Raw genomic sequence first — 22,199 nt, 5'->3', positions numbered from 1 at the left:
ACCCATCTACCTACCGACCGTCTACAATCAGGTCGCCTGCAGGTCATTTAGCACCACGTTCTCCACCAACATGCTGTGCACAAAAGGAGAAGGGTGGCCATCGTCAGGCCACGCCCGGCCCAGTCGCGGAAGGTGTTGCACCCTTAAAAAGAACTTAAAAGAAACTCAAATTAGCTTTTGTGCAACTTTATAAAAAAAAAAAATCAACGGTTCGAGCATACAGCGTGTGTAGTTTTCTCATCTTTTTTTAATAATCTCAGGTCATGAACTTTCAACTCCCATCATGCATTGGGGTCTTAAAGGGGTATTATCATGACAGAAATTTATGAAATAAAAAAATAAAACAGTTGGAGCACATATTTAGCTATCAACCAATTGAATTATTCCAACTAAACACTAAATCAAATAAATGCTTGCACAATATGATCAATATACCTATTAAACAATATCACGTTCGCAACATGTTTTCAGGGCTCTACAAAGGCTCTCCGACCGGAGTCGGACTGTTTTGTTGATATTCACTTTAGAGCAGCTCCATCTAGTGGATACATAACGTAACTTCAGCCTCTACTGTAGCGTCTATTCTATGCGCCTTATATATGAAAAACGTTTTAAAATAGGCCATTCATTGAAGGAGCGTCTTATAATATGGTGCGCCTTATAGTGCGGAAAATACGGTACCCACTGGTTGCCTGAGTCCCTCCAACGTTTCCACAAAACTACAATAACCTGTTTCTGGATTCTCAGCTGGCAGTCGGTTCGCTCCTCGCTCCTCCTCGCCTGTACTTACCCGTCCGCCCTCCACCGCAGTCTCCAAGTCTCCATCAAAGAGCTCATTCCATCAAGATTTCACGCTGGAACCTGGATCACTACAAAGATGCCCACAAAAAAGACCGTACCTTGGAACTTGCAGTATTTCCTCCTTGGCAAAATACCTTCAACACAAAGTAAGAACTTTCTGATTGTTTTCAACATTCCCTTTTCCGACAAAACTGAACTCACCATTCTCCTCTCCTTATTCTTCAGTGAAACTGATGATCCGGTAGCTCCTCCCAAGAACCAGACTCACATTATCACCATCTCATCATTGTTGAAAATAAACTTTATTTATCTGATTCCTGTTCTCCTGGTGTTCTGGGGGTTGGTTGTCCTGATCCTCACTCCCACAGCTGGGACACAGCCAACAGCAGCGGTATGTACCCCATCCTAGCTGCATTCCTGACTGTTCACAGGCCAGCACCAGGAGTCTGATGACCTGAACTTTGTGGCCAAAGTCAGAGCCCTGCACAGGCTGTTAAAGGCGACGCACCACCTTAAAAATGTGTCAGAGATTAACCGTGATCCAGCCGCAATCCAGTGGATCACGGAAAATCTGGCAACCACAGTCAAACCGGCCCATCCAAGTCCAAAAATGCTCAATCTAATTGATGGCATAAAGGACTTGAAGATGACTGGTATTGAAGAAGATGTTAGATTATGATATATTTTAAGAAAACCTCTGGCTCAATCGTCTTCTCATGGATCTAACCCTAAGAGTCTTGACAGATGACTATGTTTGCTGTTCCCATTTTCTTGACACAATCTTGTTTGTAGAGCAAATTTGCATCTCATTGAGTAGGAGCAAATCTTTTAAAGTCTGAGCAACTAGAGGTTTAATGAATTTTTTTTTTTAAATAAGCACCTAGCATGTGGATAAAGGTTTCACCAGAAACCCAGTCAGAAAACTTCAATCATTTTTCTTCCTCATTTCTGCTCTTTGTGTTAGATTCCTGTGCTTATGTCTGCTGGTCCCCTGCGCACGCACACACACACACACACACACACACACACACACACACACACACACACACAGTTATTGAAAGGTGAAATTGAGCTGATTTCATCTAGAGCCAGAGAGTAAGGAATAATAGAAAGCAAAAGGATGGGAGACATGTTGTCTGAGCTCTGCCTGTCGTGTTGTGATGGTGAAAGCTGCTGCAGTCAGCATCGTTCCCTCCAGCTGATTGGTCAAAATGTTTCCTGAAATACCATTATGCAAGTTTTCCCCTTCTGTTTATTTCCTGACATGTCTGTTCCTCACACCCAGCAGTGGCTCAGCTGTGGAAACTCTGGGATGGATCTCATCGCGTTCTGATCGTCACTGGACTCCTGGTCCACCCGACATTAATTAAAGATTAACTATCAACCTTATGTCAGCTAATGTTTCTGTTGTCATAGAAACCATCAATAGTCACCTGGTAGTGTCTCACTGCTAAGAGATGTTAAACCTCCAGTCAGTTGTGATGACAGGCTTTGTCCTGCAGAGGGAGAAAAATCAGAAAGCTGAGCTACATCACACCAAGGGATGCTGGGAGGAGAGGAAGAGGAGGAAGAGGAAGAAGAAGAAGAGGAGGTGATGATGTAAGCAGAAGCTGCAGAGATGCTAGCAGCCGAGTGACAGAGGAACCCAAAGTGACGGAGCTAACTGCATCTACAGGCTGGCAGAGAGGCAGCAGCACACACACCCTGACACACACACTCACCCCGATACACACACTGTAAGCTGCAGTGGAGCTAGCTTCTGATAGCCTGATAGCATGCTGCACAGGAGGCTGGTCAGCACAAACAACGATGAGGCGTCCAAAGCATCCTGCTGCACGGTAAGTTCTGCATCTTTCTGCTGCTGATGCTGACAGCTGATCCTGTTCCCATGGAAACAATCAACCTGTCACTGCCCTTCATCACACAGAAGGATCAGGAAGTCTCTGCAGAGTACGAATAAAATACTTGACAGTTCAGAACAGAGACTCTACAGGGATGCAGCTGAGCTAGCAGAACCACAGAGAAGCACAGAAACTACCAGGATGCAGCTGCTGCACAAACACTACAGATGGATGTGATTCCTGAAATGTTACTGACATTTATCCAAAATACACAATATTATACTACAGTGACAGCACACTAATCCAGCTGGTACTTAAGAAATAAATACTGGAGAGAAACACGACAGCAGAGGACCGACAAACATCTCAGATCGTGCCGCGCCACTAAAACTAAACACAAACACATTATGGAGAATAATTATTCAATCCCCAGCAAATTTCATGTCCTCACAAAGAAATGAACAGCCTGTAATTTTATGGATGGTCTATTGAAAGAAAATCAACAAAAATGTGAAATACAGGTTATAAATAAATTTATTAAAGTTTCCTGCAGATCCTGGAGCAAAACATGTCTCAACAGTTGAATCTGGACTCTTGCAGCAGCACAGATCTTTACTGAAGTTGGTCACCAGGTTTGAAAACATTTCCAGATGGATTTTGGTTTGTTTCTCTTTACAGAAAAGCTCAAAAATCCTGAAGGTTTTGAAGTTGTTTGTTGGCAAGTTTTCTCTCTAGATTACCTTCACCTTAGGGTTAATTTCTCCTTCCATGTGATGCTGCTCAGAATGAAATGTCTCAGTGGTGCAGAGGTTCAAATGCAACAGGCAGATTTAGTAACATTTGTCTTACAAACATATAAGGTCATATAAGGAATATAGTACCTGACACTCACAGGCAGTTGCTGTCAAATCATAAAATGTTTTTAAAAAGCACGGTGAGTTATTGTGAAGGTCATGCTAAAATTAGCCAATCTATCTATAGAGGATGAGAAAATTCTTCCCCTTGATCAAATCTAAATCAGATTATCACCCAAATTAAATGTTTTGTCCTAGAGTGTTTGTCTTTTCCTCTTGAAATATGCTGACCACAAAGGACTTAATTTCTTTAAAAAATATTACAGAAATCATCTGCAAAACCTGCTGAGCTACAACACAAATCCTTCACATCCTACAGAGCTACACAGTGACAACTTCCTGTGTCCACAGGTGCAGATGTAGGAAGGATCAGGCTGACATTTAGCTGGAGGAGGGCGAGGAGCCAGCAGCTGTTGGTTATGTCAAAACGAGGAGTAGCAGGGCGAGGAAAGGGAGAGCGACCAGACGCCATGGCAACCCTTCAAGCGGCCAATGAGGAACTGAGAGCCAAACTGACGGAGATTCAGATTGAACTCCAACAGGAGAAAAATAAGGTAAGGACTGGAGATCCAAATGTCCCACTGTGACTGCCATAGCTTCATTAGTAGGACAACTACAAGTATTCTCAAACCAGCACTACTAGTTTCTGTTACCGTCAGAGACACTACTGCAGAAACCATAGTAGCCTTTGCTATAGTTACTGTAGTACATTCTGTAACCCAATGCATTTACTTTACCAATTTCAGTTACTGTAGTAATTCTAGTGATATTAATACAATTACAGTAGCAATTCTAGTTGTGCTACAAAAGTTTCTATAGTCCATAAAGTACTTTCTGTAACAACACCATAGTTGTATTTATCACGTTTTGGGTACTAGTACAGTTTTTGTGGTACCTCCAGTAGTAGTACTTGATGTACTGCGGTACTGTCAGTAGTACTATGTCTGTGTGAGGTAACGTTGTTTCTGGCTTCACCAGGTGAGCCGCCTGGAGAGAGAGAAGAGTCAGGAGTTGAAGGCGGAGCATAACCGTGCAACGGTCACCCTGACAGAGCTGAAGACCAAACTCCATGAAGAGAAGCAGAAGGAGCTGGCGGTTACCAGGGAGACGTTGCTACGGCAACATGAGATGGAGCTAATGAGGGTCATTAAGATTAAAGATGGAGAAATCCAACGTCTGAATGGACTCGTCCAAAACCTGAGAGACGGATCAACAGACAAGGTGAGCATCGACTGATCGTCAATATTTCACAACTTCCATTCCATTCCATTGTGATTAAATCTGGATTTTCTAGATGGTTTTGCCTCAGAAGGCGCTCCTGTCCTAACCCTGACTCTCTGTGCAGGTGAGAAGCACCTTGATGGGGGAAATGGAGGAGGCAAGGAGGAGCTGGGAGACGGAGCGCTGTCGCCTCCAGCAGGAGGTGCAGGAACTGCGGGGAGCAAAAAAACATGCAGAGGAGACCTTGGCACTGGCTCAGCAGGCCTGCCAGGCCAGAGCAGCCGAGCTCCGATCGGCACATCACCAGCACCAGGAGGAGCTCCACAGAACCAAGAAAGACTGTGAGAGAGAGATCCGGCGACTGGTAGGGGGCACTGTGGCACAAACACCGTTTGTACACTGATAGCTGAGATACCAGGACAAACTGATCCTGTTTCTTCATTTATCTGCTGAGATTTCTCCAGGTTTCCAAACACATGAAGAAAGCCAAATCATCCAACAGCTGATAGTTTGTACAACTTTCACTGAAAGGAAAACATTGATCCATTTTCTGATCCACTGAATCCTGATTAGCAGACCGTGTTTCCTCCAGAGCTGGAGGAAACACTCAGAAAAGACTGGGATGATTCAGCCATGTTTCACTCTGTCACTGACTGGTACTGAGCAGAAACAAAGAGCAGCTGTCCTGCTCCACCAGCATCATTTTAGCTGCTGATCAGCATGTGACCTCTGACCTCTGTAGATTTCATCTTGGTGAGAAGATGGTTGTCATTAAGAGGAGGTGAAACAGCTGAATTATGTTCAGTTAGGTCCCAGGTTCTGGTCCGGCCCGCTATCTGTCTGGAGTAGTCGGCACACTCAGGTCAACGTTTTGGCATATTTATCCAAAAAAAAGTCAATTATTTGCTTCTTTTTTGTTTCTGTGGGTGTAAAAAAGGCTAGAGGTCGAAACAAAAACCTGTTTTCCAGCTGGGCCCAGTTAGACCCAGTTGACCTAACTGGAAACCAGCTGAAGTCGAGTTCCGTCTCATTTCAGCGCAACATGCTCTCATAACTGCCAGCTGCAGTTTTTCTTCCAAAGCAGCAGACTCATGACCCCGCCCATCACCTGTCTGTCTGCCCTGATGCTCCTCTCTTCTACCTGTGTGATGATGCCTGACTAACCCTCCGCCTGTCTCCCTGTCTGTCTCTCACCGTGTGCAGATGGATGAGATAAAGCTGAAGGACAGAGCAGTCAGTGTTTTGGATAAAGCTCTGGGGCTGCAGGCTGGCCACGCCCACCGCCTCCAGTTACAGACTCAGGCTGCTGAACAACAAATCGCTGCTCTGAGAGACGCACAGAGGGCGGGGCTAAACCATCCTGCTAACTCCACCCCTAACAATGCTCCTTTCTTTGTAAGCCCCGCCTCTTCCTACTTTTTTAAAAAATGCATGAAAAAAGTCTGGGATTTTATCTTTGCTGCCCCCATGTGGCAACGTTAGAAACATTTTCAGCTCCTGCTGGTTCCCTATCATATATTTCTGAAAGGGCTGGGAGTCATTTTCTGTATTAAATTAAAGCAGCATTGTGAGAACCAAAAACCATTAAGGGCCTTTGCAACATTATTCCCATTTGAAGGAAGAATGTCTCAATCCACTTCATTCAAATTATTTCCTGGAAATTTTAAGCCAGATTCCTTTTTCAACCATTTTAATTTCACTTTCTGCCAATGACGTCTGTGGCAGATACAGTCTGTTTTAGTTATAATGGCAGAAGTCCCAACGTAAATTCCCCAGAATTAAATATTCAGTTTTATCTTCACTAACTGTATTCATAACCTCTGACCCCAGGACAGCGGTCTGCTGTTCTTCCATCCATCATATATTGAGCCAGTCTCATCTTGGCTTCTTTTCCTCCATTTGGCTTGATCATGTTTAGAAATCTCTCTGGTTGCATTGAAAAATAAAGTTTAAGAGATTAAATTCTTTTCAATGCTGCCTTGGAATGCCTTTATTAATGGCTTCCTTAAATTTCCAAAGGTATACTGGCTTTGTCTTAATAATGCCCAAGTTGAAGAAGTCTAAAGAAGTCTTGTTTGTCCAAATCATAAAAATCTCTGAGGTAATTCTTGTTGAAAGGTTAGTTTGCAGTAAACTAACTTTTACTGCAAACTAGCTGTGCATCCAGTTTGAATTTATGGATAATAATATTCTCAAATTTCTCTTAATTTTCTTTTTTCAAATTTCTCTTGGGTGTGCTGTGGTGGCGCAGGGGTTCAGCACAACCCACATATGGAGGCCTTAGTCCGCGACGTGGCTGTCACAGGTTCGATTCCTGACCTGGTGACCTTTGCTGCATGTCTTCCTTCTCTCATTTCCCACTTTCCTGTCAATTAACTATCAAATAAAGGCCACTAGAGCCAATAAAACCTTAAAAAAAATTCTTGTTGAGTACATCTGGAATCCAATTATTTAATTTATCAACAGATCCTTGCAGCTTCTTGTCCTCAAGTATCATTTGAGGAGGTTTATCAGGTTGACTGTGTTCTGGGTCTTTCCCAGTACAGGTCACACCAGTTCACCAGGAACTGGGCAGCTTTGATTGTTAGAGTGTCTGAAATCTGCTTGCAGGTCAAACACCAGCTGATATCAACCTGTTCAGGTAACATGTTCATCTTAATCATGTCTATTCTCATCGGTAATGGTTATTGTCCATCTGCATGAAGAATACTTTGGTGATAGTTCTTATCAAAGAGAGGATAAAATAATTGGTGTGCAGGCCAACCAACACACACAAAAAGTGTGTGTTTGTGGAACCTAATAAAGTTGTGTGCCTAACTTTATTAGGCGCTGGTCTAATAGAGTTAGACCAGTGCCTTAAATAACCAAGCAATAATAATAAAATGCTTCACCTCCTCATAAGTGAAACCAATCAACGGCACTCTTTGTGCATCACTCCCTCTAAAAAAAATCTCACCTTCAAAAATCAAGGTGTCATGATTTGCGGTGAGTGGTGGCGAGGCAGACGCAGAGGACCCAGATTGAATTGAAGAAAACGATGGTATTTTAATGAAGAAGTAAGCAATGCAAAAGTCCAGGCAACACAGATGCGGAAGGTTAATGGCTTGCAACTGGTTCAAAGAAACTGACAACAGACTTGACAGAAGACAAAATGGTAGCATAAACCACTAGACGTGGACCCAACAAAGAACAAGGAACACAGGTGGATTTAAATACACAGGGAGACAATCAGGGGAAGCAAGGACCAAGTGAAAATAATCAAGGGGTAGACAGGACAACACAGAGACTCCACAGAACAGAGAAACCTAAATCTAAGTGCTGATTTATTTACCTGTGATCTGTCACAGCGTCTTCCATATAGGGGCATACTTCTGGGGACAAGATGCCCTGGCAACATACTGTTAAAGATCAGGTACCAACTCATCGAAAAGTATTTTACCACAGAACATAAGACCTGTGGCTGCCAAGGGCCGAACCATCCAAACACTCTGATCTTCTGACCTACGTTATTTTCCATCCACTCACTGTTTGCTCTTATCCTCTTCTGTAAAGTTTAAGATCATGTGATCAGCTGATTGCCCAATGAAAGCCACCCTGATCAATAATCTTTAAATGATAAAAAGTAAATATTAATGGTCTGAACAGCTCTGTTTACTGTCTTGTTTGTTCTCTTGAACAGACCTCTGACCCTCTGATCTTGTGTGCAGTCTCAAGACGATCGAGACACTCGCAGGTTTCAGCTGAAGATCGCTGAGCTCAGTGCAGTCGTCAGGAAACTGGAAGATCGAAACTCTCTGCTGTCTGAAGAGCGAAATGAACTGGTAAAGATGTCCTGCCCTCCAGAACACACCCATCTAAAGCAAAGTGCTTTCCCCAACTCATTCCTACTCAGCTTTTTAATATTTTAATTTATTTTAAAATATTTTTGTCCTGTTCAGCTGAAGCGTCTGAGAGAAACAGAGAGTCAGTTTCTTCCCCTTCTGGATAAAAACAAACGTCTGAGCAGGAAAAACGAAGAGCTGGCTCTCGCCCTGCGTCGCCTTGATAACAAACTTCGCTTTGTGACCCAAGAGAACCTGGAGATGGCAACTATGGTAACCATGGTGACCACACACAACACTCTTTTCCATTTGAACTAACTGAGCAATAATAACATAAAAATGCATCCAGATATCAGCTGACATAGAAAAACACCCGAGTTCAGTTACTGCATCCCACCAGCAGGTGTCAGTATTCATGTAGAACCCAGTAAACCCAAACAGGCAGACACACTTTCAGTTCAGCCTGATAACTGAGCTATGATCCAGTTCTGTTGGTTCTGAACAGTCAACAGAACCGTCGGTACCAGCCTGATCTCTTTGTTTGTCTACAGAGGAGACCCAGTTCCCTCAACGATCTGGACCGGAGTCACTCCTCAAGTTACCATGGCTACCACCAGGATGAGCGTGAGATGGAGTTTCTACGGTTACAAGTGGTGGAGCAGCAACACATCATCGATGACCTTTCTAAGGTACGACAGAAACTACAGCAGTATTACGACTTTGACGGCCATTTTAAATCTCCTCTGTGATTTCAGGCTCTGGAGACGGCAGGTTATGTAAAGAATGTTATTGTAAGTATTGAGCAGCCTCTCAGTACCTGTGAGGTAATTTCTGAGTAATCCATGTAACATCAGGAGATGACGATGTGTACTTGTCTGTGATATTCAGTTAGCTGATGAGCTTCAGGTCAGTGAGGATGAATAAAGACGTTTGGTTTGTTCTAGGAGCGAGACTTGTTACTGAGGTACCGACGTCAGGAACCAGTGAGGAGGAGGAGAACCTTCAGAGCCTGCAGGGTGAGAAGCTTCTGGTATCACCAGAACCACCCAGCAGCCGAGCCGTCGTCATTACGCCAACATGAGTATCAGAACCACAAAACCTTGTATTACTAATATTTGTACTTGTGCTGCAGATAGCTGTGCTTGGAGTGTGTACTCCAACTGAACCAGTCGTTTATCTGATAGAACTACTACAAATAGTTCAGTAGAAATACTCTGAATAGTTCAGAGATCCAGTTTCAAAGCCTTCAAGTTGTTGGTTCTGAATGATGTTCTGGTTCTGGTCTTCGTTTCAGGGCGATGTCCAAAAGAGCGACAAACCGTCCTCTAGTAAAAGTAGTAGTACTCCATTGCATTTATACTTAAGTAGAAGTAAAAAGTAGTCTTCTTAAACTGGTTCAAGAGTGAAAAAGTATGTGCTAAAATACTGAAGTACTGAGGAACTGGCCAGAATATCAAATATTTAAAAATGATGGAATTAGTCAGAAACATAAAGTTATCTGCAAATTCAAAATAAAAATGTAAGTAGTTAGTACCCAGAACTCCCAGATCATGATTTCAACAACTCCTCTGCTGTTTCTGAGGACTTGTTGACCTGCATGATGACATGCGTCATGTGTTTGTCTGCAGGTCATAGAGACATTCTATGGTTATGATGAAGAGGCATCGATGGATTCTGACGGATCGTCTTTGTCCTTCCACACTGACAGAACTCCAGATACGGAACCTGATGAGGTAAAAATTAAGAACTTAAACCAGCCCCATCTTAACGACCTCGGGCTCAACAGCTTCAGGTCCCGGGACCAAGAACAAGAAGCAGATTTAAATGTTGGAACTGGTCTGACTGGTTTTGCCGACTGACTGCTGGTTTCAGACTTGTGTTCGTGAGGAGGCAGAGCTTCGCTACCGCCAGCTTACACAGGAGTACCAAGCGCTGCAGCGAGCGTACGCACTGCTGGCCGAGACATGCGGAGGAAACTACGACGCTGAGAAGGAGATCAAGGTAGATGGCCTCTGAGCAAGGCAGCAGTAGAGTGGTGAATTCTCGCTGATCATGCTAAGGATGATGGTTCTGTCTCATGTCTTTCAGACCAGAGAACAGCTGCTGAATGAAATCAGTCGATATCAGAGCAGAGTGGCAGATCTGGAGTCAGCGCTGAAGCATCAAGGATTGGTAAAAAAACCCCAACAAAAACAAAAAAAACCTGCAAATTGAAGAGACTCAGACGTAGATGAGATCATTCAGAAAGGCTGAGCCTAATCAACAGGTGGGGGAGGGGCAGCCTTCAGTTTATTTATTTTTTTAAAGGTTTTATTGGCCTTTATTTGAGAATGAAAGAGGGGAAGGACATGCGGCAAAGGTTGTCAGGAAGGGACTCAAACCTGTGACATCTGTGTTTCGGTCTAAGGCCGTACTTTACCCCTGCGCCACCCCCAGTTTATTTCTGTATTTTTATTGGCTATCAGAGATCACCTGGCTGACAGCCAATCCCAATCCTTCCTCCTTCCTGTCCTTCAGATGCGCATTCATGTTAAGTACGTCCCAGTTCTTCCACTTCCGGCCTTAGCCACGCCCCTTTTGGGTCCTATTTCCGCCCTTTCTGCCTAAGCCCACATGCAGGCGAGTCCAAGTACATTACCCACAATTCATTGCTGCATGTGAAGCTTGGAGTTAAATGGTGGATTTACAGCAATGTTTTTGGGGTGTTCAGTATTCAACACGTCATAAGAAAACAGATTTGAACAGCCAAATATCTTCAGCAATGACTCTGGAAAGCAAAACATCGCCAATGTACGTTTAAAGTCAATTTTTTGTTGTATTTGTACGTTTCAGCAGTAAATGCCTAAACAGTGACCGATCCGCAATTTTGGACCTCGAAGTTGTGGTGCAGAGGCAACCTGTCATAATTCTCACATTTTTGTACGTTTGTAACCTGAACACTTGAACCCTTGTTCACTTTGACTGGACACTTCATGGAGGGGCCGGGGACCTTTATGTTGATGTTTTGTTTTCATGACTTCTCAGATCGGACCAATCAGGGCCAGGTACTCATCATCTTGTTTTGGTCTGTGATTAAGATCCTACCCCAGCAGGAATTTGCCCTGCACAGGTTAAAGGTCGATCCCCAAACTCAAAAATTCTCCCTCTTTCAAAAATAGAAAGAAATGTTGGTTATTTTCATAGGAAGTGTCAGAGTTCAGCATTATCTTTAAAGGGGGGCTATTATGCAAAATTCACATTTTGCAAATTTTTCTGGTTCTGGACCTCTTTTGGGTCTCAACTGCTATAAAAACTGCCCGAGCAAATGGAGCAGACTAAAATCTCATCTACAAATGATTTACACAAAATATGTAATGAACATATTCTGTGTAGCTTGGTGTGTAAACTGGTGGAACATGGTGAAAGGTGTCTGAGTTGTGTCATGTCTCTGCTCTCAGGACATGAAGTGGGTGGAGGAGAAGCAGGCACTGTATCAGAGGAACCAGGAGCTGGTGGAGAAGGTGAAACACTTCATTTAAACTCCTGTGACTTTGAGGAGGTTCTGAACCATCAACAGCTTCTTGGTTTCTTCAGGGTTAACTAACCTCAACAGTGGAGATCTTGGAGTTATTGTTAAGGTGGTTCTGGACTGGGAGTCAGCCTTTTGACCAATTCCTGTCAGATTGGTGGCACCAGAGGTTCAGTGTGGGTCACAGGTCAAGAAGACACCAGAATCTGATGTCAATAAATGTGTTTTATTCACATCTTTAAAATAGTAACAGCAGAATGGGTTGATTCAGATGTGTGCGGGTTACTGAAGCCCAAACTATGATCCCAGTGTTGATCCTGATTGTTGTCGCCGCTCAGGTGGTGCAAATGGAAGGTGAGGCGCTGCGACTGAACGACGACATTCAGGACATCAGAGACCAAAATGAGTTGCTGGAGTTCAGGATCTTGGAGTTGGAGGTACTGTTGGCTTTGGGGAAACGGGGCAATGGTTGTATTGCAATTACTGATTAATCAATAACTTTCATTGTCATCATCTCTGTTCCCATGGGAAAAGGAGAGGGAGCGCCGTTCACCCGGTATTAACTTCAAACAACTGCACTTCCCAGAAGGTCTCAGTCCCCTTCAGATCTACTGTGAGGCCGAAGGGGTCACTGTGAGTAGCACCTGGTCTCACCTGCAGACCAACCTGCACTCACCAAGCACTCAGACTAGTCCTGAACTTTTTTGCTCATGCAGAAAACACCACAACATTCATGTGAAAACATTCTGTGGCTCATTATGAACATGTGAAAAACTCACTGATGGGATAACCCTTGTCCCAACAGGACATTGTCATCACCGAGTTGTTGAAGAAGTTGGACATCCTGGGGGATAACGCCGTAAGTGTATGTTGAATTTATCTTGTACATGTATGTGCTAAATAAAACCATCGGATCTGTGTGTGCTGTGGAACCACCCATGTTTAACTCTTTATAACTGTCTAATGCATTAAGTAAAACTACATGTTTATTACCTTATGCTACATCACTGATGACAAAATGAAAAGAAATAATTCCACTGATCTCAGAACCAGTTCTGGGGACTCCAGTCTGTCTCACTGGTTACTGGTTTGTTGGAGGCTCCCAGTTGGTCGCTGTGATCACCAGACGGTAGAAGCTGGTTTTGTCTCCTTTGGTTCTGAAGGACTGAAAGTTTCAGTTTTATTACTCATACTACATCACATCCTCCATTCCGTGGCTTTGAGGGTCTGGATGTCCTTGAATCTCATAAAGGACCAAATTAAAAACACAGAGCACATACCAAAAAGCATTGTTGTGCTTTATTGTAAGTATTCCAACAGTAAGTCCGCAGCATAAACCCCACCACCATGAATTCTTCAAAAGAAAACAAAAACCAATGTGTGCCTTTGTGGCGCAGCAGCAGAGTGACTGCATGTCCTTGCAGCTCTTGTGTTTCTGCTCTACAATCACGTCATGTTAGATTTTCTTCTCAGACAGAGAAGTCAGTTCAGAGTGCAGGACAACCAGCAGAACCGAGCTGCTTCCTCCACAGAACCAGGCCTATAGACTGAACTGGTGCAGAATGATCTGTATCATTTAACATTTTAACATGAAATAACCTTTATTCTACTGTTATATTCCAATTCAATTGGCCGTGGCCTGGCTAAGCCCCCAAGGTTTCAGGATCATAATGTCCCTACTGGACAACTGGGTCAACCAGTCACGAGTGACTGAGCCACTGGTCCATTCTGCCTTGGTTTGGTCCTCATTGTTCATTGAAACAAGGACAAGCTTATAATTATCTTCTGAAATCTAAAACTGTGTGCAGTTACCCTCAATCATCATCCAGTCAGCTCAGAAATGTTCACATTAGAGCTTTTTACATCACATCCTCCATTCTTTCCAGAGATAATCGAAGCTCAAGTTCTTCACACACTTTAAGATCCAACATGTCTGTTTCCTGTCTAGTTGTTTCTCACAAAGACAATGTGTTCAGTGAAACCATCAGCAACTTAAAATTGATTCAGCTTGGACCTTCACCCAGCTGAACCAGTGAACCAATCAGCAGCTGGCCACGGGAAGGACTGAGGAGAACCAGTGAAACCGTCTTTGGAGACCATCCTTAGAACTCGGTGTAAGGCAGCTACAGGCCCTAAACCCAATCTGAACAGACCCAACTTTAGCTGAAGGGCCTTTCACATGAGTCTTCCCTCTGTTTCTGTTGATACTCAGGTGAAAATATGTGCTTATGATCTAACCTGCAAGTTTTTTCTTGTAGAATTTGTCCAATGAGGAGCAGGTGACTGTGATCCATGCTAGGACGGTGCTCACTCTGGCAGAAAAGGTGAGAAACATCTGGTCTAAAGGCTCCAACTTCAACTGATTTTAACATATCAAGCAAGAGAAATGTTTGGTTTCAATATATTTACTTGAATATCAAATGAAAAATGAAATGACTGTTAAAGGTAACAATGGTATTGTTGGTTGGAGGAAAGCTGGGAAGCTGCCGTGTTTCAGAGGCAATAACCTCATCTACATGTGTCATCTAGATCAGTGGCCCTCAGCCCCCCGGCCCTGCATCTTCAACATGTGTCTCTGTTCCAGAACAAATCATTTCAGGACTTCCTCTGCAGCCATCAATGCTGCAGAGGCCCCTTAACCACCAACTCTTACAGGTCAGGTGTGTTTGTCAGAAGGAAGCACTAAAACATGCAGGGCAGTCTGGAACACTGAGAAACACTGATCTAGATCACTGAATCCAGATTCAAACCACTTGTGGAAACAAGCCTAGTTTAGTTTTGTAGAGCTTTTCTTGTCCTCTAGAGGAGAAGCAGCGCCTGCACAGTTCAGAACCACCTGACTGCCTGTCTGCTCTTCCAGTGGCTGGAGTCCATCGAAGTGACCAAGTCGGCTCTGCAGCAGAAAATGTTGGACATCGAGAACGAGAAGGTAAAGACGACCTTTCAACTGTCAGACCAGCTCTATAATCTGACAAAGATGTTAATAAATGATGTCTCCATGACAACAGTCAACCTGCTGCTGATGTTCTGGCGACAGAAACCTTTTCTATTGGACTCTTTATGATGGTTGAAGCATTAATGCAGAGGATCTGATTTTATCCAACGAATCATCACAACATGAAGCTTCAGTTCAGTGTGAACTCCTGGTTTGAAGCAATATCTCAGCAGAACCTGATAAAAGGTTAAAGGTCAGTGTGAGTGAGGGTTGCAGCTCCCAGATGAAATCATCTTTCAACAGGAAGTAAAACTGTCTGACCAACATTTCTGTTTTTAAAAAATTACAAATGAAATCTCATGACATCAGCGGAATAACTGATCACAAACCAGATTTTCAGACAGTTTAATTGTTTTAAGCAAGAAGATCTGAAGGTTTTACTCACTGACATGAACTTCAAGACCATCAATAAGTGAATGACTGCAGTCACATCTGCCACAAACCGATTCAGTGTTTGAAGATATTTCTATCATCAGAATGATTTCTATCAGCTCAAATTCATCATATTTTGTCTGATTTGTCTCCAGGATCTCTTCAGAAAACAGAAAGGTTACCTGGATGAGGAGCTGGACTTCAGGAAGCAGTCCATGGATCAGGCCCATAAGGTCAGTCCAACCACATCATTTACTGTGTTTAGAAACAATATAGAAATAAGAACAAACATATCCAACAACCCTCCTCTTTGAATTATTGTGCTATGCTAATAAGCTACTTTGCCTCAAAGTGCTTTACATGATTAGAAAGAAATAAAACAAGCAGAAAAAACATTATATTGAATTGGAAAAGTAGGAAAACAATGATCAATTTATAAACACTTTCGATGTTCCAGTTATTACTGGTCAAAAGAAGCCCTAACTAATTAGTTTTTAGTCTGGATTTAAAGGAACTCGGTGTTTTGGCTGTTTTTCAGTTTTGTGGTGAATAGAAGCTGAAAGCTTCTTCTCCATGTTTGGTTCTGGTTCTGGATGCAGAGCAGAACCAGAACCAGCAGGTTGGTCCACCAGCAGATCTTTAAACCGTTTAGTGATTTATGAACTAGCAGCATTTTAAAATCTCAGTGATGGAATGTAGATCTGGGTGGTGTAGAACCTGGTGGTGTAGAACCAGGTGGCGTAGAACCAGGTGGTGTAGAACCAGGTGGTGTAGAACCGGGTGATGTAGAACCAGGTGGTGTAGAACCAGGTGGTGTCTCTACCCTCCTGGTTCTAGTCAGATCTCCAGCTGCAGCTTCTGGTCTCAGTCTGACCTGCTGCAGGAATCAAACCACTAAATCCTGGATGAGTTTCTCTGGTCTCAGACTTTAGATTCTGGGGCCTCGTGTATAAATGGGCAATTTTCACACTAAAACTTGGCGTAGGGAAAAACTTAGAAAAGTGGGGCGTACAAAAAAAAGGGGATGCATTGAGCCGTGCCCACGCATGTGGCTGCGCATCTTTCCTTTATTAATCCTAATTTGCGGGAATCAGAGCAGCTGCTGCTCCGCCTGTCGCCTCCATAAATACATATTAATGTAAATTAGTATAAATACCCAGAAGTGTGCCACTTTTTTAATATTTTATTTAAAATGTGTTTTCAGGACACATAAGGTCACCTCACAAAAATAAAACTAATACATTTTAGAGAAAAAAATAAAATCCAAATAAAATAAATAATAAATAAAGAGATCATGAAAATGCCCGTTTGAACAGCAGCAGATCGTTCAGCCGGGATTTAAAGACAGACAAAGTCAGAGAGTCTGAGTGGGAATGTGGACGTTTATTCTAAATAGTAGAATCATGTATGTAAGTTGTACATTTACAGAATAAAGATGCTTTATGTCCATAAGGCGTTTTCACAAAGCGGGAGACTCGATGGCTGCAGCTGCACCGGTACCGGTTCCGCTCGGCTCTTTCTTTAAGTTTTGCTCAGAGGGTTAGGGTCAGTCTGGATTAATCTAAGCACTAATAAACCATCAACAGCAGATCAATATGATCTCTGATTAATCGCTCCCTCTGAATCCTTCTGATGTTCTCAGAGAACAAAACGCTCCACAATGTGGCAAATTTTTGCGCAGCTACATACATACAGGATTGTCTACACACCTTAATCACCTTAAAAATAATCAAACCTGTTGATTATTTTTAATCAGCAGGTTGGAGTTAATCTGCTGATCCAACCCTGTTTTTTTCAGTGAGAATGAAATGACCCCATAGATGCATTTCATGAGCTTCAGCTCACGGACCAACATGTTGCATCTTTAGGAGAAAAAAACTGAGGAAAATTATTATTTACATTCGAGCGAGGTTTTCACATCCTTTTATTTTATTTTCTTTATTTAGTGTTAGCTTATTGTCTGAGGATAAATGTGGTAACAAAATTTTAATATTTCATTACTTTTAAGCAACAAAATATTAAAATCATGAAAAACATTGGTTTGATGCTTGGTCTAAAAAACACTGAAGGTTGTCAGGTTTCAGTGTATTTAGGTGAGTTTTGACGATTTGTAGTTTGATATGTTCACAGAAAAAGTTTGCGTGGCTGCCGCATATTTTCACGCCAGCAAGAAAGTGTGCGTATATTTACGTACACTTTGACGCAAAGTTCATTTTTATACATGCCGACTTGTGCGTAAAATAAGGCGCCGCACATTTTTTGTGCACACCCATGCTTTATGCATGAGGCCCCTGGTCCTGGAAATGTTCTGCAGCTGGTTCAAGGCCCACTTTGGAACCAGCTTTATGTGGCTCTGAAGGTTCAGGTCAAAGGTCATCACTACATCATGATAAAGAAACATTATCCTCCAAACTGATAAGATGGAGTTTCTCCTGCAGTCTTTGGTTCCAGGGAGACCAAAACTAAAAGGACATTTCTACCATCTGTGTTTGACTCAGAGGATCTTGGAGCTGGAGGCCATGTTGTTCGAGGCTCTGCAGCAGGAAGAGGCTTCCAGGACTCCTGGACTAATGAAGGGAGAGGGTCGACTGTCTGACATGTTAACAGAAGGAGAGAAAGAGGAGCTGAGGAGAGCCATGGATCAATGGAAACGATGTGTAATGTGTGAACTAAGAGAAAGAGATGCCCAGATCCTCCGAGACAGGATGGAACTGCTTCAGCTCACACAGCAGGTGAGCAGCTTCATATATTATAGTTACATTAGTTTTTAGTCACAGTCTGGTTCATAATCCACAAAGAATTCCACTTTTGCCCAATTACTGTTCATTTCAAAAGAATTAGAGCCATGTCAAGTAGTAAAAAGCTCCAGATGACATCAAGTTTTCCCCTCAGTATGAAACCTAACAGCTAAGGACAAATCTCCATGGTGTAACGTGTGATTGTAATTATTATTAGCCATAATTCATTTGGGCTATGAAAACCGCAAAGCAAAATAAAAAAAAATTACCCCAGCGAAGAAAACCCCGAGAACAGCTCCACTCTGAAAACCTCCATCAGTCCTGGTGTGTAGCTGCTCCCCTGGCTCTCAGCACGATGAGTGAAGCTGATGCAGAGCCGCTGGTTCACATCCAGCTTCCTGGTCTGCCTCCCGGTTCTTTCTGCCGCTGTGTTAAAGGATCATGGATCAGCTCTGACACTCTGTTCTTCTGGGAGCCAGCAACTTAACCAAAATTATTTGTTCATTTATCCTTTAATTATCAGAGCAGGAATGAGGGTTTACACACACGTCCAAACTCGGCATCAGTGATTACAAGGTTTACCAACATGAGCGGCTTTGGCAGTGAGATTAATATCAATGAAAGGATTGAAAGTAGAGCAGAATGAACATGGAACCTTGTAATAATGTTTGTGCTGGACAGAGGAACAAGGAGCTGGAGGAATGTATAGAAGCACAGAAACGACAGATCAAAGAGCTAGAGGAGAAGGTAAGAACAACCAGAAAATCTTTAATCTATTCCTACTGCGAGCTCCACTGATTCTTTTCTTTTTTCCAGTTTCTGTTTCTATTTCTATTCTTCTCTTTGGCCTTCATCCTCTGGTCCTGAATGCAGCAGGTGAGTCACACATCACACAAGTGTAGTCCAGGTTCAGGAGTACTGGCTCAAAGATGTTCATCCAAGACATCAGGGTCTTTTGAGGTAACCCAGGTTGACTCAGGCAGTGAAAGCATCGCCAGGGTTTACCCAGGTAACCGTAGAGTGGATTAGGTTTCCAGTGTTGCATCAACTAGTTGATTCTTTACTCTGCAATGACTTTTTACTGGGCCAGTCCACTGGTTGCAATAATGTGACAAAACTGATTTTTCAAAGAAAATGAAAGAAAGTAAACTAGGTGAATTCGTCAGATAGTTCAAGTTGTATAAAGATGTAAATAATTTACCAAAGAGAAACAAAAATTCCAGTAAGGGAACAGAGGCACTGCGCGGTTGCGCAGCGGTTAGCGCGGCGCCCCGCATAGACAGACCGGGTATCTGGAGCCCGACTCCTGTCCTCTGTTCGCTGGGCCCAGGCCTCTCTCCCCTCTCTGCCCCCTTCCTGTCGGATTGCTGTCAAATAAAGGCAAATAGTGCCAAAAACATTTTACTAAAAGTTTACCGGAGTAATGTGGGGCAACGCGGCATGATGATCAGCGTCGCTCTGCGTGTTGAAGCTTCCAACCTGGCAGCTTTACGCTCTTCTAAAATACGTCTAACGTCTGGAAACAAAGTCCAAGCTTCACTCTGAGGGTCTGATAGAGGCGATCTCTGCCGCCGTCTGCATGTGGGTTCAGAGAGCCGCTGCTGATGGGCGGAGCATCGGGAGGAGGAGCAGCAGGAGGCGGCACTGGGTTCAGCTGTAACCAAACGGATCCGGTCATGATTAGTCTGGTTGGTGAGGTTCCACTGTGGTCAAAAGAGGTTTAATAAAAAGGTTCCTATTGGGTCTTGTTGGAGGTGTGAGAGGAACCACCAGGACCCTGAACACCTCAGCAGCCCAACTTTCCAAACGTTTAGAGATCAGAAACTCAACACAATTTAATTCATCTGTCAAAGCTCATCTTCTTCTGTTTCAGTTATGACATGAATGACTTATATAATTTAGTGAATGGTAAATGGATTGAACTTATATAGCGCTTTTCCAGTCATTTTGACCACTCAAAGCGCTTTACACTAGAGCAGGGGAGCCCAAAGTGGGTCCTGGAGGCCCGGCATCCTGCATGTTTTAGTTCTCTCCCTGGTTTAACGCACCTGGATCCAATGATGGCTTGTTAGAAGGCCTAAGAGGAACATTGACAAGCTGAAAAGGTTGTTACTGCCATCAGGGAGAGAACTAAAACTTGCTTGAAATAAAGGAAATAAAAAATTAAATCCACCTGCTACTAGTACCACCTAGTAGCAGGTGGTACTAGTAGCAAACTCAAACTGTGGCCTCAGTTGGTTTTAGATGCTCAGATAGATTCTGTAGTCTGGGCTAATCATTGGGTCCATCATCATTCAGTCTGTCAGTGGGAACTTTAAGTGTTTTCAGAATCTGAGTCAATCTGTTCCCGGGGTTTCCTCAGGTGTTTGGTATCTTGCTCCTTTTCACAGCAGAGTTTCTGAGCCCTTGTTTCTCTTTCTCAGCCCACCAGAGGCCACCAGGTGGACACTCAGCAGTGCCGGCTCAGTCTGGACCAGAACCGGGAAACTGTAGGACTTTGCAGCTCTGAAACCAGTGGCAACAAAGCACAACTCGACCATTCTTGTTGTCAGCTGGCCTCTACTTTGTAACTGCCACTGTCAGGACTGCCCCAGAGATTGAGTGGTTTCCATGGAAAGAAAGCTGAGTTCAGGCCAGTGATGCTGCAAATGAGACAAAAACATCTGGGTTTCAGCTGAATGACACCTGCATACTGGTTGTAGAGTCACTGAGGCGGAATGCAATACCATCCGTCTCAGAGCCAAATGCTGAACCTAGAAACGTCTTTACCACACTAAGAGGCCTGCTGAACAGAACCAGGAAGTCCAACTGAAACCCGGTTCAGACACAAACCTGCTGCGTCGTTAGGAGGCAGATGTCAGGAGACGAAGGTGGGGAAATGGAAAGCATTCAACTCAAGTGTGAGTTGACTAAAGTCCCGGCTGAGGCCATGAAACAACCGACTATCTGCAGACATGAGAGAGTTAGTGATGACCTTCAGAGTTCGGGTCATCCGATGCCTGGAAGCTTTTCAGAAATGCATGTTTGAACGCAACATGCATGCGTCTCCCCACATGGTGGCAGGTCTTGTCTAGACCCGGAGCAAAACCTTCCTGCCAGAGGACGCCGAGTTTCTTCACCAGGTGCTGGAGGTGGATCCAACCTCCTCCGTGTTCATAAGGAGATCCGACTCCAAGTGGAAACTTTTAAAACCCAAACAGTGTTTACTTCATGGAAAAATGTTCCTGGTTTTATTCCTGTTACTGATGATGGACGATAACTTTACTGCTTTCAGCTGATTTAATAAAACAGATGAAGTTTTTATTCTGCTACTGGAGATAATCTCAATCTGAAATACAAAAATGATTGAATATTTTGTACTTTTAAGTCAAATTTTAATTTTTTTAAATTAAAGTCATCCTTCAGATCAGCTTTAAGTTTGAAGTGAGCTCTGCAGTTCGTGGTCATCAGTCAAAGTGTAGAAAGAGCACAACTCTGTGTGGATCCCACTCATCTTCAGTTCCAGCATTCTGGACTTTTATGATCTCAGATTCTATTTTTCTAGCCCTGCTGTGAAACTCTGACATCATCACTGAGATTAAAATGTTGCACATGAGACCCGAGGCGTTTGTGTTGTGTTTTTGATGATGGGAAACACTGACAGGGTCCAACGTTCAGATTTAAGGCCAGAGCAGCTAAACCTCAAACCCCAGCAGACGGTCCAGACCGGCAGCTTTGACCCGGGTTGCTGGATCCCCTCAGAGACCAAACTAACAAAGGACTCATTTGCTCCATTCAGACGCAAGAAAAAACAGAAAGCCAGAGAAAGCTTCAGAGCTGTTTCCCTATAAAGCAGCTCTTAGGTTAATAATGAAGTTCTGCTGCAGCCGGGTTCTGTCACAGGAGCTTCAGCTGACTGGGTCAGAACACACAAGAATATGTTTACAGGACGCCTTGATCTCTGGAAATTTGTTCATTTTAAAGAGAAAATTATCAAATAGTTTAATATTTTTCTATATGAGATTCAGGCCAGAGCTGCTGGAGTGTGGCCTCGGTCCAGGTTTCCATC

The 22,199-nt window shown here is 43.3% G+C and overlaps 1 protein-coding gene across 3 annotated transcripts; it reads left to right on the top strand.

The window, feature by feature from the left end:
• The first annotated feature begins 2,342 nt into the window (after positions 1-2,342).
• Positions 2,343-21,751, top strand: jakmip3 (Janus kinase and microtubule interacting protein 3). Of its 3 annotated transcripts, none has more exons than XM_015024758.1 (24): positions 2,343-2,639; positions 3,848-4,050; positions 4,475-4,717; positions 4,842-5,081; positions 5,921-6,112; positions 8,425-8,538; positions 8,656-8,811; positions 9,090-9,227; positions 9,294-9,329; positions 9,483-9,554; positions 10,167-10,271; positions 10,411-10,539; positions 10,627-10,710; positions 11,976-12,038; positions 12,385-12,483; positions 12,581-12,679; positions 12,852-12,905; positions 14,305-14,370; positions 14,907-14,975; positions 15,569-15,646; positions 17,912-18,145; positions 18,833-18,898; positions 18,968-19,027; positions 20,575-21,751. In XM_015024758.1, exons 2-23 carry the CDS (start codon positions 3,916-3,918, stop codon positions 19,016-19,018), a joined length of 2,523 nt encoding a protein of 840 aa, XP_014880244.1. In that variant the 5' UTR covers positions 2,343-2,639; positions 3,848-3,915; the 3' UTR covers positions 19,019-19,027; positions 20,575-21,751. The 3 variants fall into 3 exon arrangements, with proteins under 3 accessions (XP_014880244.1, XP_014880243.1, XP_014880245.1); XM_015024757.1 differs by having other exon boundaries at positions 12,852-12,911; XM_015024759.1 differs by lacking the exon at positions 5,921-6,112 and having other exon boundaries at positions 2,344-2,639; positions 12,852-12,911.
• Positions 21,752-22,199: the final 448 nt, after the last annotated feature.

The sequence above is a fragment of the Poecilia latipinna genome, unplaced genomic scaffold (assembly GCF_001443285.1).
Source record: "Poecilia latipinna isolate Pla-1442-1.1 unplaced genomic scaffold, P_latipinna-1.0 Scaffold3798, whole genome shotgun sequence".
Taxonomy (NCBI): Eukaryota; Metazoa; Chordata; class Actinopteri; order Cyprinodontiformes; family Poeciliidae; genus Poecilia; species Poecilia latipinna.
This window is presented reverse-complemented; position numbering and strand designations above follow the sequence as displayed.